General features: G+C 34.2%; 2 protein-coding genes across 3 annotated transcripts in view; both read left to right on the forward strand.

Moving 5' to 3' along the window:
• The first annotated feature begins 2,122 nt into the window (after positions 1 to 2,122).
• On the forward strand, positions 2,123 to 8,558 carry LOC134255257 (uncharacterized). The gene is made up of 2 exons (XM_062737772.1): positions 2,123 to 3,312; positions 7,708 to 8,558. The coding sequence occupies exons 1-2, from the start codon at positions 3,092 to 3,094 to the stop codon at positions 8,150 to 8,152; spliced, it is 666 nt and encodes a 221-aa protein (XP_062593756.1). The 5' UTR covers positions 2,123 to 3,091; the 3' UTR covers positions 8,153 to 8,558.
• Positions 8,559 to 13,234: 4,676 nt separating this feature from the next.
• Positions 13,235 to 16,367, forward strand: part of LOC134255252 (protein FAM110B-like) — an 11,389-nt gene continuing 8,256 nt past the window's right edge. The window contains exon 1 of one of the 2 annotated variants that reach the window (XM_062737766.1): positions 13,235 to 13,343. The gene's annotated coding sequence lies outside the window, so the exon portion shown is untranslated. Of the gene's footprint in view, positions 13,344 to 16,008; positions 16,125 to 16,367 lie in introns of those variants that run through there. The other variant, XM_062737767.1, reaches the window with a different exon arrangement.

Below are 16,367 nucleotides of genomic sequence, written 5' to 3' on the forward strand. Positions count from 1 at the left end.
TGGCTTCTTAAATATTAAATAGAATACATATATCAGGAGTATATATATATTTTTGTATTATCTACTTTGTTTACAGGTTGATTACATTTAAATAAAGTTATAAATACAGTGTAAGTGTCAAGTGTCTAAAGTTTAAAGCCCGAGATAATAAGCAACGCCTTCTGATTTATCTGGTCTGTATCCACCTGTCAATCAAATAAATTAAGGTCCATCATTGGGTACTTGAAATTGATTGACAGTCAGCTACTAGTCCCTGTGTATATCTCTTTCACCTTGTTTGACACGCGTGGCCACCATCAATTAACTTTTGGTCTTCTGATGTTTACCGCTACATTACCATCGCAATAAGGAAACCATTTCGATGCAAACAATTTCAGCTTGATTATAATTAATTAATTATCTGTATTGCAAACATGTCATTAAAAATGAATTTTCATCTCATTGTATCTCAATAAAACAAATCAAGATTGTGTATATTTTTACTAATGAAAATTGCATAGGTGAATGAAATTTTGTCTTCATTCGTAAAAATTAGAATGATTCTTGTTTTGAGACGTGGCGAAAAATACGATGAAAATAAAGGAGAAAACAATCCCACCTCTATCCACCCTACCTGCCCATTTTTCCAAACACACTGAAAATGTTACTTTGTAGAACTTGAAAGGCTATGTAATTATAATCAAAAACAATATTCTCCCTCTTATATCGCAAGTCAACGCTAAGACCATATAATATTCCATATATATATACGTATTTACTATTTTGTTTAATGAGAAAAATAAGATTATATATATATATGTATTTTTCAAAATGTAATCCAAATCTTTTTTTTTTTTCGTTTTAATACATAAAACATTTTTTCTTTCATTATCATTTTAGCAAATGACCCATTTGTTATAAAAATATTCAACGATTTCTTGAGAGTAAAAACATAACAAAGGGGAGTAATCAAATGTTGAACCCGCTTTTGATTGGTTAGTTTGGATCTTGAATCTCGAATGAGCCTTCTGGACTTTCGTATTTTTGACCGTCAATGGATTTCGCTCTTTCCCGAACAATACGCCTGATCATCAATGAATTACTTTACAATGCCGAACATGCACACATAACGTGAACTGTGATTCGTTGTTTCGCATCGCGACTCTGTGATGCGGCCAATCAAATGACCCATGCATATTTAATTACAAACGACGATTTTTCGGCGAGTTTGCCCACGGGTGATAAGTAAAGACGAGATCACCCGTGGGTTTCCGACGATGCACATGTAGAAGCTCCCGATACAGAAAGTTATTTTGTGGTTACGAAGAGGTTATTCCCAGTAACCTGGAATATGTGACCTGAAATTAAAATAATGCTACAATTAGGTCATATACAAAAAAAAAAGAGAAATTGTTTGATATTTAAGTCGGACTATGATTTAATTAGTTCAAGCTGTGGCTCGGACGTGTTTACAATGTTTATGGTCAATTGACCTTGACCTGTGAGATATGACCTTCAATTAACATTTTTAAAGTACTAGTATATAATAGATCTAGTATGGCCTAAATACGATTTTTGGACAGAAAACGAGATATAAAAATGGACAAACATATAGTCTAGCAAAATTATTATATTCATGAGTTCATTATATTCAGTATATTTGAAGTATAGGGTAATTCATTACATTTTTATTTCCCGAGTTTATATTTTTCCTGATCTACTTTTTTCGTGTAAATCAATATGTCGTATAGGTATTAAATTAATTTAACAGTCAAGCAAAAGGGTGCTAATTAGTTTAAAATCAATATATCATCGATCTTCAGAGTGCCTCATGAATTTGTGATGACAAAAAAAGAGACGATTGCATTGAACGCCGTGTTTGTATGTGGAGATTTATTTACTTGTATTATTACATTCCATAATTAATGAAAGCCCTGCTTTGTGCAAGATAATGACACTGAACTGTTCGAACAATAAAGAATCATTTGTCTTTTCTCTACTTCGATTATGTGTTGCATCGGATAACTAAACAATGAATTTAGTTAACTGATTTTTTTTTTGGTAGCTGAAAAAGATATAGGATTTCGTACCGTGATAACTAAAATGAAGTTTGGGCTGAAATTTTTAACTTTGGGAACACATCTAACTGCATTCTGAGAGGCTTAAATGGATTTAAATGCTGTTTACCAAATTTCATAAGAAACTTAATCCTCATCACTTATGCAGATGGCTGCTTACACATTGTTACTATTTAAATATACTTTGCACGATACACCTTTGACGTCTTCAAACTCGACGGCTCTAGATCTTCGCGAAAGTTGATATGCCCAAATTTCATGGACTATGGGGTATGAAAAAACGTCAACACTAAATAACTGGCTCTTGTGAGACTCCTCCGCCTCGTGGGTGACCACAGCATGATACGGTCTTTTGAAAATTGGTTTTCCGCAACAAAGACCAATGTTTTATGAAAGATGCACTGCGTGTAGCACAAAATCGAATATCCCTTAATGTTCGAAAAGAAGTATTCTTTTGTTAAGGAGGTACATTAAGTATCGGTCTAAATGGATATATGATCGTTATACCTTAATATTGGATGTGGTCGATTTGCAGAGTAAACAAAAGATTATGGATGCATGGGACCCCTTTAATACTGATATAAATTGGTCCAAGTTTTGCAGTACTGCATTATTATCTAAATACGCTCCAATCAAAAGGGAGGAATCGACGTTTTATTTTGTCCTAAATAACAGATTGAAAGTGGATTGAAGGAGCTTTTGATTTTAAAGACATCGTATTAGACTCTGATTTATGTTAAAGTGACTGGGTCTAAACTTTTTAATCAAAGTAGTGTGCTAAAATTTATGTGAAATTTGGAAGTATTTAATCGGATTTGTTGTGTAATACGGACCAAATACAAATTATTTTGTTGCAAGCTTATAATAAGATCAGCGTCGATAGATTTCTACAAATCGCAAAAGGACGTTGTCCTGTTTCCTCTAGCGATATATTCGTATGTGGGATGTTTAAATAATGATGGGGAAAATATGGAAATGCAATTTAAGTTATGAATATATTTGTGTTTCTTTTGCGATAAAACACTAGTGTCTTCATGTCGGCAAGACGACCAATGACGAGAGAAAAAACAATTCTACCCCAAATAGGCAGGGATGAAATGCTGTTTACACCCACCCTAGTGTCCGAGCTGACGGAAATCTTCCCACTCATTGGATTAAACAGAATTGATATCAGATTTAGTCAAAAGAAAATTGAGAGGTCTGGACATCAGTTTACCATTATAAAGAAACGGGTGGAACCGATCACGGACGATAGGCAAGTATTTCGCGAATAACAAGTGTTATTTCATAGGTAGTTTTGGTCACAGCTTCTATAAGAAGCCCGAAAATAAAAGAAAAACAATCGCCGGGTAGATAACGGGAGAATGTTTCGCAAGTGCAAGAAAATCGAAAACCATGCAGAGGGGGTTCTGCACACAGATTTTTGGACACATTTCATTATATTTAAAAACTGCACGGCTGTTTGCTTTTCAGAATAAGTTGAATGAAAATGGGAGAGGTAAATGCTGTAGAACAAAAAGACGATCAAATTACTTTAAGAAATTGTAAATTATAATCTTACTGAATTGTAACCGGATACTGGGTACACTTGGTGCAAGCTAAGAAGTGTATCTTTAAAATAAAATTCCCTTCAAATAAATTGCATTGTAAGACAATGTTTACTGATATACAAATAATTCATAATTCTAACATGTTTCACAATCACATAAGCAGTTACACAAAAGGAATAACACTTAAGAATTTTATTTTTAAAAAATAGATACCCAAATATTCACTTCTACTTCTTTTAAGTTAAATTCATATCTCGTCAGATTTGGAGGGGGCCTTGATTAACCCTGTTGATTATCTCGTTTCACAAAAAAAGAGTAAAAGAAGTCAATTGACATTGACTGGGAAAAGTGTCTTGGGCTATAAGAAAGAATTTAACGAGATTTTTGGAAGTGCTATATTCTTTCAAGATGCAAATTCTATAAGGGAGACAAACAAGTTAAATCATGAATGGTTTGCGATGAATATGATGCACCTATGTGAAAGGGAGATTTAGTTACATAGGCAGGAGGATCACGATAAAGATTCGATCTATGCGGATCCTAGATTTTTTGGGTGATGTTTTGTACAATGAAGACTGTTTCAAAAAAAAGATATATACAGTGTCCTTGTACAATAAGAGCGTTAGAAGACGTTTATATACTTATACAGACTGAAGGAAACTGTCCATTTATTCTCGTCCGCAACGTAGTTTGAACTTTATTGGGTTCTTCCCTGGAGCTGAAGAGTTCCACTAAATAAAGGACCTGTGTGCAATACTTTTAGTGTCTATACATGGATTTGTACATCTCTTCTAAAACAAATTATAATGGGAAAAAATCTGGAATTTATGTTTTGTAATTTTTGTACATTTTTCTTTGAATAAAGCAAAAATGTTCAAAATTTGAGATAATTTCAAAACTCCTGGTAACATATGCTGATTTTTCGTCTAAGAACATGTAATGGTATTATAAGTTTAAAATTAGAATTTCTTGACAAATTATCAGTAGGTAAGGTACCTTGCATATGTCCTTAATAGTAAGTTCAACTTCAAACAAAGAGTTTTTTTCATAAAGAAAACATCCCCAATTCAATTGAATAAGCACCCTCAATCAATTTGATAAGCACCACTTGGCGTAGTTGTGTGTGTATGTGAATAATGGAGGGTGTGTGTAGGGGGGGGGGGTATGTGTGTAAGGGAATCCATTTTTTTCTTTTCTTTTTTTAAAATTGATTTGAAATATGGTTTAAATGCCAAAACAAACGTGTATGTTAAAATTTATAGCTAAGGGATAAGAGGTCGGCTCTGCAAATCTATTTAATTTTGATCCTGTGCTCCTTAAACAATAGATTAAATGTTTGCATCACACGTCAATTACAATCATTGAACAATTCTTTTAAATTTATGGATTAGTGACTTTGCACAGAGATTTTAAAAAATTGAAGTGACCATAACACTTGTTCAAATGCGTTATATAAACACATCCCTTTTAATTCCGTTTTTTGGTCTGTGAACGGTGCCAAAAATGTTTATCTTGGGATTGTAATGTATAGATAATTCGATCATTTAATCAACTACTGCATTCAATAGACAGGTTCTTTTTAAAAGCTGTGTATACTTTGATATCAAATAGTTATGTATTGAGTTTACTTCTAAGCAGACACATTGTTTGCGGGTGACGATAAGGCCCGCTCAATTCAGAGCGACCATGGACAGTCTTGCCGTCTCGGGCAATGCTGTGGCTATCAGGTAGGAATCTATGTGTCCATGTTAGCTTTCATCTTGTGATAAAAGAAAACTAAAAGGGAACATTCCTGTAACTTTGAGATCGAGCAAAGACTATCAGAACACCATGCCATTGTCATGCACTTTTTGTAGCGGGTTATTTTAATTACTAGTGTCTCAATTCTTTTGTATTGATTTCAGCATTTTAAATCTTTATATAACATTGGTATCGAATTCTAATAGATCCCAGGTTATTGTTCATGGTTACATGAACAATGCTGTCCAATGACACAATCGGAAATACCAAATGTAGCGCTTGTTATACTGTTTGTTTTTCTGAGGCATTTGGTGGTTTTCCAAAGATTCCATTTCGCGAAAGAAAATCTGCGACAAAATCCATCAAATTTTGATATTAAAATCTGCACAGTGCTTTAATGTTTGGTTATCTTATACATAATACATCAAAGCAAAGAGTCTTTTGTTTGGAAGATTGCTTTCATTTGCAAAGTCTTTACTCCGATCTTCATTTTCTTTACTAAATGTATTATACCCATTTATCTTGTGCATAAGTTAGAACATATGAAGTCAAGGTTCTTGAATTTCTTACAAATTAAGATCCTTTGCTTAAGATTTCTAAACATTGCAACTTTTGTACCCTTTGAATGTAGCTCTTAATCCCACCTCTTTGGATTGTTGTTCATACAGTGGGACATTGTTTAAATGTTTGATAGTTTCCTGAGAATATATGGTTTTGCTTTAAACACTGAAAGCTGAACAAGTGTTTACAGTAACGGGATATAATCTTAAGTTTACAATCGATGTCAAAAGTTTTTACAGCTAATAATTGTCAGACATATAATATGTTCTAGCGGATGTATCTTCTGTTCGAAAGGAAAAAAGTCAAAGGGACAATTTAAGAAAAATTCTGTACCAGGAAATAGGAATCAAAAACCCAGAATGATTGCTGCGCGTTCTTCTGTGTCGCTCAGTTTACATGGTTTATTGAGGATTTAAGCGCTCTTAGTGCCAAGCTTTTGCAAGAGGTTTTGGAATGTTAACGTGACGACCATATGTTAGAGACTTGAAATGGGTCTTGTGTTTTAAGCAAATGAAGGAAAAAATAAATTAAAACCTTTGGAGTACCAGCCTATCACGTTTGATCCTAAATCAAACAGATGAAGATCGACATAAAAATCTTATCTTTGAATAAACAATCGACATGTCATGTACCCAACCATTTATATTTTATATCTCTTTAATGTGCATTATGCTTGATCGCCAATTTCAAATAATTTGTAGTGGTCCTGTTATTTCAGTAGATAACGCCGTTTAAATTCGAGTGTAAATATTGCTGTTCAGATTTTTTCAAGAGTTTCTGGGGTCTCCTAAATGGGATATTAACTTATTATAAAGTCACTGTTCACTATATTGCTCCGGGTGACGTTGCATATTCTGAAGATCCGAATTCCATTGTCCAGAAACATATACCTAAACTTATGACCGTTTGGACAAAATCTCGGAACTTATTTAGGCCATGTACTGAAAGCATTGGAGTAATTTATCACACTATTCATATAAACATAACTGGGTTGTGACCGGTCGCCTTTGACTTTATGATAGGATATCATGTTCGTTTGGAAAGGTTCCTTGATTGTGGGGACATTTATGAAATTCTTATGAATCACTCGGTAATATGACAGCACGGAGGAAAAAATGCAATTTTTGTTTGCTCTCTGCACGCATTACGCCGCGAGAGTCCAGGTAAGAATTTGGTTTTCTTCCATGCATCCATTGTCGGATGTTTGGCGGTTTGGCTTTGAGGGAACCAATGGTAAACTAAAGAATATAGAAAAATGCCTATTGGTACAGCATTTATATACGTGGGTTTGGTCAAACAAATATAATTTCCTATTTTAATTTTTCTGTGCGGATTTGTGAATGCTATTGTTGGATTGTTGGGATTAAATCTGAACACAATTAAACACAATTCTCGAGCCGAAGAATGAAAATAAATTTTCGTTAAGACGTTTTTTGAAAATACATGCTGTATTGTTTAATATTTTTTTTATGTTGTCTCGAGCTCCTATAACTTTAATATGGGAGTCTCCAACCAAGTGTAGGTCACTTTGAATTTGATGGAAAACTTGTCTCAAATGGTTATCGTCCACATAAATTATAGAGGAGAAAGTCATTCTGTACTCAAACACAGGTATCGAGTCTCGTCAATGGTTTATCTGATATGATTTATTACCCGTGTCACATTCTTATACACAGCTCTTGAAACAGTATGAATTTTTAATGATCTGTAAATGGTGGACAGAAGATAAAAGATATTTTCTCTGTCAGAGTGCTTGGTTTACTCTACTTGAACGTGACCGTTGTTTATCTTTTTTTCAGAGCAATGGACAGCAGCAGTGATGGGTTCGATCTCCCAGAGGATGCCATAGACAAAGTTGCCAAAGCCAATTCAGTGAAGACGGAGTCTGCTCAAATTCTTCCAGAGGTACGCGCCTCGCCCTGTGCTATTCATTTCAAAAAAGACAAAAGAAATGATTTACTTTTTCACAGTAATTATCACGCTGGACAGCATTCGCCAAGTACGGTGAGGAAAACTAAACTGTTAAAAGACGGAAAGCTGGAGAATCCCGAGCGCAGGCAGCCCCCGCCTTTATTGAATACCTTACCGAGGGGCATGCCCTCCAAAGAGTTTGTCATGACCTGGTTAATGCATGGGTCAGAACCTAGTGGCAAAAGTCACTTCCCAGACATTGTTATTCCCGACGGAAGACCTAAAAGATCGAAAGGAAGAGAATCCCTGCGGAAATCCACTATTAGCGAATAACCAGACTCTTACGAGTGATTTAAGAACCATACAAATCATTCAGTTTCTAGTCAATATTTAGTTTGGAGGATGATGTGCTCTGATTGAGTGAAGAGTCTGTTTAGTGCATTTTTTTAATTGGAATTATTGTGACCGTAATGGACTATTCTGTGATATTGTGCTATTAGACCAACTAATTACTATACATTGCACTACATATGCGCGTTTATCATTGAACAGGTGCGTGGATCATAAATCTTTGTTTCGGTGTCATGGCATTGTTATTATTATTACTTGCATGAAATGTATTTATTTTAACTATTGGATATGAATGAGTACTGTGAGTTTATTAAAGTAGTACTATTAAAGTTAATATGCATAGTTTTCTGTCGTTATATATAGGGCTTATTGGTATGCTCAGTTATTCAACAATAGCTTGCTGAAGGGATATTTAAAAAAAAAAATTTAACTTGAGTACTTTGACTGTTTATTATTTCTTTATGTATTGACATGTTATTGCCTTCAGTTTCAACTCGTATAAACTAATGCACACGTTGAATATTATCTTTCTCCAGAGGCATCTTTAATGTGTTTTCTCATTGTAACAATACAGAAATATTCAGGAAAAGTTGGCGACAAAACCTAAAATTGGGTAAACTCTATTGATCATAAATTAAGGTTAAGGTTTAATTTTGGAAAAATTTTGCAAAAGTGTTCCAAACTCCAAGGTCAAGAGGTAAAATGCCTAAAGAAAGGTCTTGTCACAAGGGATACACATGTGAAATATGAAACCCAAAGCTCCGTTCTTTAAAAAAATATGGGCAAGGATAAAGTTTTTGTAGGGAAAAAGACAGATCGACAGAGAGACGGACAGGGCCAAAACTATACATCTAAGCCAAGAATCATATTACGGGGGCATATATAAACCATCGTATTTATAATATAATGGACAAAATTAATTGGGATCATAAATTTATACAAGAAAGTATTTCCATACCTGTGAATCTATGTGACAATAAGACTCAAGGAGTTTTTAAAAAAACATGCCATTCACACGATACACGTATTTGATGAGTTTTGCACCATACCGTATAGCGGGTTATTTTGGCGGGATGTTAATTTTGGCTTATTTTGGCGTTTTTATGGTAGCCCGCTAAACTTTTTATCGCTAAAATATTCAGTACACTTCTTATAGTGTTCATCTACAAAGAATTGAAACCCTGTGACCGCTATAATAAATTACGCCAACATTATTGGCATTCCTTTGAGCAGGCAAACCGCCAAATTTTACACCCGCCAAGAAAACCCGCTATACGGTACTGCTCAAGAAGGTAAAAAAATAAGAAGGTTAAACAATAAGTGGAACAATAGGCACATAGATGTATTTAGGAGGGTTTTCTGTAGTGAACACAAGAAAATGTCAGTATTTCTGGCTAGAATTGGTGATAAGACGCTATGAGGAGGAACGTAAGTATGGGCAAACGCTCCAAGGCAGTGCTGGAAGCTGCCAAAAGGCAACGTCACGTTGCAAAAAGACTTCATGTTTACCAATGTGTCATTAGCCGTTTATGGAACAATTTACAAGCAGGAATTTGTCAAAAAAGGCCACAATCAAGACGTTTGATAGTCCTTGAGGACCGTTATTTGGCCAATATTGCAAAGAGGTATCGCTTCCAAAGTTGTTCAGCATGTTAAGCTTAATTCTGAGTTTTAGAGAGCAACAGGTAGACAGATTTCTACTCTGACAGTTCGAAACAGGCTTCATGAAGCAAACTCAAGGCTTGCCGACCAGCCATACGTCCTGTATCAAGATAAGAGCATCGCAGAATCAACTATACAGTGGACAACAGAACACAGAAATGGGAACAACGTCATTACCGTTCTGTTCTCTTCTCAGGGGAGTCGCCATTTATTTGTGTTGACGTCTATGATGTCAGGAGACTAGTTTGGAGAGCAAAGAGGGAAAAGATCATGCCGATTGTTGCATTTCTGAGGTTTTTTGATGATTTAGTTTTTTGTCCAAAGAGTTGACTACAAACCTACCCTGTACATTATTAAAGGCTCCCTAACAGGTTTGGAATACCTGGATGATAATCTTCATCCAATTGTAGACTGATTGCAGGTACCGTGGGGAGAATCCTCATCTTAATGAACGATCATGCTAGACCGTAAATGAGTATTTGGAAAGTGAAATAATTCAGCGCTTGTACTAGTAAAGTCGTTCTCCACACCTTAACCCATGCAATTTTAAAACATGCATTGGACATTCTTCAGCAACGCAGATATATCAACAATGTTTTATATATAAGAAAAAAGAATGATTGTACTTACTTCATACATATGTCGATTCGATATATAACAGTGATCTCAGTGGATAGAGCTTGCTCTTGGTACAATCAATTTTAAACCGAGGCAAGCTACTGACAAATAGTTTGATTTGACAAGGATTTCAACAACCATGTTTAAAGTCTGCTTTTCGCTAATTCCAATGATCTTGTTCGTAAATACAACTTGTTATTGGGTCGTATTTTGTCTGACATGATTCATATCATCTTGGTAGATCTTTGCTTTTATAATGATTTTGATTACGTACTCTGTTTACCTGATCAATACACACGATTCACGGGTTGAGTCCGATGTTTACTCTTCAGGTGTTTACAGAGACGTGTTTTGCTCTGATCAGTGCTCACATTAAGATTTTTTTTCACTGATTAAAAAAGTTATTTTGTACAGAAATTCACTGATAATATCATTAATTTGTTGAATTGTTGCGCACAATATTTGCAGTTGAATGTTTGCTTTCTTCAAATAAATGTTGATAGATCCATAATATATCAATTATTGCCATGAGTCGAGAAGAAATTCACAGACGTAATCTAAGTATCATTAATAGTAAATCAAAAAGACTCAGCCCTCTGACCTGAATCTATGGACCCCTGACCTTGAATTTCATGTTGCTCGTCAGTTAAAACTGTTTTAACCCTCAAATTGATGTGTTTTCCTGGCACGCAAAATATCAAAATCGTAATTAAAAAAAAAAACAAACCCGAAAACGTCATATATTTCGGAATAGCATTCTGCAAGTCCCTGTCCTTTAACTTTACCCTTCTGATTAGTATCCAGAAAAGCTTTTATTCTTTTGGGATAAATCCTTCAGCATCTTCTGATGGAATGTTAAAGATCTCAGTCCATTTCTACCTGACTTATGGCTGAAAGGGAGTATGACCTCATGGTTGGGCGACATAACTCTGGTTCAATCAAGTCTGTTATATACTGGACTGATTCGCGTGAAAACCTGTACCTTTGTTTATACTCAGATGCATCAAAATCATGATGAAAATGTCTAAAAACTCTCTGTTTCCTCTGTCGTCTGCCAAAATTAACATCGAACACCAATCTAGAAGCCATGTTTATTCACCGGATAAGTGACTTAACCCACCTCTGTGGAATGGCTAACTTTAGCCAATATTTAACCACTGGATAGCAAAGTTAGCCAGTGGACAAAGTTTGAGCAACAGAATTTAACCAACGGTTAAAAGTTAACCGCTGGATAGGAGATTTAACCAGCGGTTAACGCTAACCAGTGTTTTGAGCAACTCAGTCCTGTATTTTAAAAAAAGCTTTACAGTTGTAACAATTCAGAAAATATTCATAAGTTAAGTTCAATTAATTGATAAAATTAAACAAAATTAAGTAATCATAGGTTTAAGAATATAATTACAATTTCATGTATCTGATTTTTTAACCGATTTTGCAATTAATAGGTAGGTTGACGTCGTTACATTGTGTTTTTGACGTTATGATAAACTGAAGCTCTTAAAGAAAGGAGTAATAAAAATGCTATTAAAGAAAAAGTAATGAACATACGCTCTTAAAATTTTAAACATAAAAATTTGAGAATATTTCCATAATTTTATTATGTTTTCATATAAATACTTTGTGTCTGTCTTATTTTGTTGTACTTTATAAAAACAGGAAAATTCGTTAATTTTTGGCATTTTGAGATGCCCCCTCTGGAATTTTGTGTTTCTTACATATAATGTACAATATAGTATTACTCATCATATATTATAGTTTGAACAAAAAGTCTGTCGTAGTATCTGTATACTGAGTAATTTGCTTTAAAGTGCTAAAAATGCACCTGTATTTTAAGACGGTCTCTTAAAAATACCTGGACGGTAGATTTTCCCAAAACTTGGCATGTACACTGAAGTTAATGTAAGTTAAAAATGAAGAGTTTCGCTATTGTAGTTTTCACATAATAAAACCCCACTCGGCCCCCTTAGAAAATTTTAAACTATTACATTTTTGTTAATGTTTCAATTAAAAATGAAATAAAAGTTTTCCTAAACTTTTTCCACATGGAATAAAATATAGGACTTGATGTTTTTAATGAGATGCAATTTGATTTAAAAATGAAAAATAAGGAGAAAAAATATATTTAAAGATGCAAATATAATAATCATTAAAAAGTACAAAGCAGGTCTGCTAATAATAGAGCACAATTTGTACCCATGGGAATACCGACAGTTTCTTGGAAAACTTGACTGATTTCCATAGGAGACATCCCTCCACGTGTTTGCATTTCAGTCATGCAACACTCCCTCTGTGTGTACGAGTGTTATTTGTATACATGTGCATAAATAAATACAAGATCGAAGATAATATAATGTCCCAGATCAATCCGAGTTAAAATCATTGAGATTTTTCTATGTCAGTCTCCGAAATTCTGTACTGTGTACTAAGCTTTTAATATATATGATTAATTCATGCACTGATTGCAATTTTATGTTGACAAATGAGGACTCTTATTCATGTTTATATTGGTATATAAACTGACAATGAAAATATTTAAAAACCAAAATTATATAGGTGTACCCTAACAGTGATGAATTTACTTATTATAATTCCTTATTTTTAAACCATGCATTGTGTGCATACGGAGGAGAAATCCCCTTTCAGAAGCATTTACAACAAAAGATGCTTACTTGGGAAAAAAAAACATTATAAGATTTACAGACTGGACATGCTGGAAAAACTCGTCTCAAGTTATCTCAGTTTTTCGAGCACTGCGTAAAGGGGAGTAACTTCTACTATGTGATTTTGTAAACAATGGAATAACTACAGCCACAGGTGTTCGTGTTGGGTTTGAGTTGTCGTCTTTTTTTACATATTAAAAATGAGGATGGGCTGTAGTCTTACAAAAAAGAAGGTAAATAACTTTTTATTGTTATTAAATAAAGGAAATGCCCTATGCCTGAAGTGTGACTGCTCCGTGCGTACACGTAGGGCCAAGTTTTATTTATTCTGAATTTCCTCTGTATTTTCATTTCATGTGATGCCATGACTGACGATTTATTCCATTTAATCATATTATTGTTTTTCTTAAATTTACATTTTTTCATATGATTGAAAGGATAAAAAATACGTCTGCAGTGTCAATTTACTTTATTTGAAACACTACTCTTTTCGTCTTTTTTTTTTCAAGGAATGGGGGGGGGGCTCCCAATGTCCAAACTAATGTATGCAAAATATTATTCTTTCTCATTTAATCCCTCACCCCTTTCCTTATGTCCACTACCAATTAACCATGTGTCCAGAAAAAATCATATGAAGGATAGTGGTTGATTTTATATTTTTAGTTTACTTAACAATTTAATTTTTGTGATAGCTTGATTTTAAAATTTATTTTCTTAAATGTTAGTGAGACAAAATCATATAGTCGAAACCACAGTGGCTGTGACTCCCTTACACCCACAGCAGATCAAGGATGGAGCCCTTGGAGTGAAAGACAATGGAAACCCTCTTACCGAAGATGATTTACGTGGGTTTTATAATTATAATGCAAAAATGAAAATTGTCCTGGATAGAAATTTTATCAATGGATTATTTCTTCATGTTCTTACAAAATCAGTTAATATTACTATCCATGGTTCTTTTTCTTTTTACAATGTACAAGAATTGACATATTTTTTTATGTTGAATCTGACTGGTTAAGTTTCACTTGATGCAGCATAATCAGTCCTTTTTACCCCCCCCCCTCCTTCCCCCCCAGCCTTAAAAGTGGGAAAATGGGAGGGTATATAGTGATTGGGATGTACGTCCATCCGTCTGTCTGTCCGTCTCTACATCTATCCATCTGATACACTTTGGATTACCCATCTCTTATCCGCAACTCCTCTTTTACCACTAAATGAAATTTAATGAGACTTTCACAGATTCTTTGTTACATAGTGCAATTAGTAATATTGACCAGTAATCACAGTGATAGGCAGAGGCAGTTTCTAAGTGGGCTCCCCATGACAATCTTTAATGTGCTTATAGTAACAGAATTATTTGATTCCAACATTGATGGTATGCATGGAAACCAAAGAAGTGACACTTGCTTGTCTGAAAATGCCCTTGTTTACGTGATTCTTCTGAGGGATATAGCCACGGTGATTGTAGACTTAGCATTTAAAGCTATTAAAAGGGCTTCTGGTTTTCTCTTGAATTGACTTTTCTCTTTTTTCATCATGCTGCCTTATGATTTGCTAGAATAAGAGCAGGAGTTCCTCTAATTAATGTTTTTTTTTAAAATGTTTCTATACATTTGTTGTTTATTTTCTGCTCTTAATAGATAATGTTTATAAATGAGGAAAAGTAAACTACCAAATTTCCCTTTTCTTAATTTCCTTAATTACCATGATTACTGTTAGCGAAAATGTGGTCCTTAAAAACTCCACCTTTCAATTAGGAACTTGAACATTTAGTATTTGTCACTTTCTTTTTCTCCTGTCTGGGGTTTTGATAATAACCCCCTCCCCCCACCCATCTACCATCTAGCCCCACCCCAACAACCCATTCCCTCCATCATTTATACAGCACTTGTCACTGAATAATATATTTTTTTTAATTGTTCAGTTCAAATTTTTATATATTTTAATAAAATCTGGCCTATCATCTTCACCTTCAATGTAGAAACATGGGACTTTCGATGAAATTTTAATCGTAGAACTGGCAGCAGAAAAAAATTGTGAAAAACATTTTCGGTATACTGCAATTTAATCCAGTTGTCACAAGACTGAAATTATAATTATGTATATAAAAGCAAAGATTTCACAGTTCTGAATTTTTGTTTACTACTGTCATTGTCAAGGACTTCTTTGTTGTCTGTTATTGGAGAGGTTGTTTTCTGTTCTTCTCAGCCATTTCTCTACAAGGTCATTCAAGATCACATTTGAAGCTTTCAAATGCCCTACATCTTTGTTTTCAAGGTCACTTTTAAAAGATGCTAATTGGGATGTACTGTGAATGATTTTGTGGTTTTTTAATCCAGAAAAAAATGTTCTGAAGCCCTAGAGCTGTACATATAAATGAATGTAAACATGCATTATAAAGTCTTTCTGTGCATTTCAATGAACATGCTAAGGTAAAGATTTACTTAAGGCAGAGTAGTGTAAAAGGTAGCTGAATTCCCAGGGTGACTTAACAAGAATGAAAAATGCCACCTGTTATTGTCAAAAACTTCTGATAAAATTGATTGTGTGAAGATAAAATGGCAAACTTTAAAAATGAAGACTAAGCTGTAGAGGTACACGTAATGCCTGATTGGAGTAAACTATGATAAAGATCATTTTAAAGTAAAGTCAACTCAAAGACATGTAGTTGTCACATTATATGGTGTTCTCCCAATTATATAAAAAGATCCAGGTATTTCCCAATAAATTGTTCAAAGTTGGTCAGTATGTGAAAAAAAAGATCAGAGAGCAATAGAGGTATTTAATGCTTGATTGATTTCTACCCATAACAGGCCTATCAGGTATAAACATTGTCTGGTATTGGCACAGGTCACGGCAATTCATTTATATACCTGGGATATCAATTTCCAGGCTGTTTCAGTTTTTATCTCTTGGTAAATGACGTCTGCATTTCCTGTGTTTTTACCTGTGTCCACGACTTCAGTTCTGTGTCATGTTGTTAAATCATTTCCTCATAATCAGGTGACAAAGAGGTAAGGTGTTTTAAAAATTTGTAAATGCGCAACTTCTCCGAATAATGTCTTCTCATGCTAGGTAGTTAATGTATATTGCCTAAGAAGTGGGAAAGTCTAACTGGAGGCTCATACAAAAACTTTAAATCATGAATGAAACTGCTTTTATTGAGATCTACTGAATATAATTGGAAGACAGCAATGCATGGATCTAAAATTTTTGAAAGGTCACTTTTTATTAAGACTCTGAGAGTCCCACACAAA

This window comes from Saccostrea cucullata, unplaced genomic scaffold, assembly GCF_032062105.1.
Source record: "Saccostrea cucullata isolate Sc308-1 unplaced genomic scaffold, CSIRO_AGI_Scuc_v1 ctg127, whole genome shotgun sequence".
Classification (NCBI taxonomy): Eukaryota; Metazoa; Mollusca; class Bivalvia; order Ostreida; family Ostreidae; genus Saccostrea; species Saccostrea cuccullata.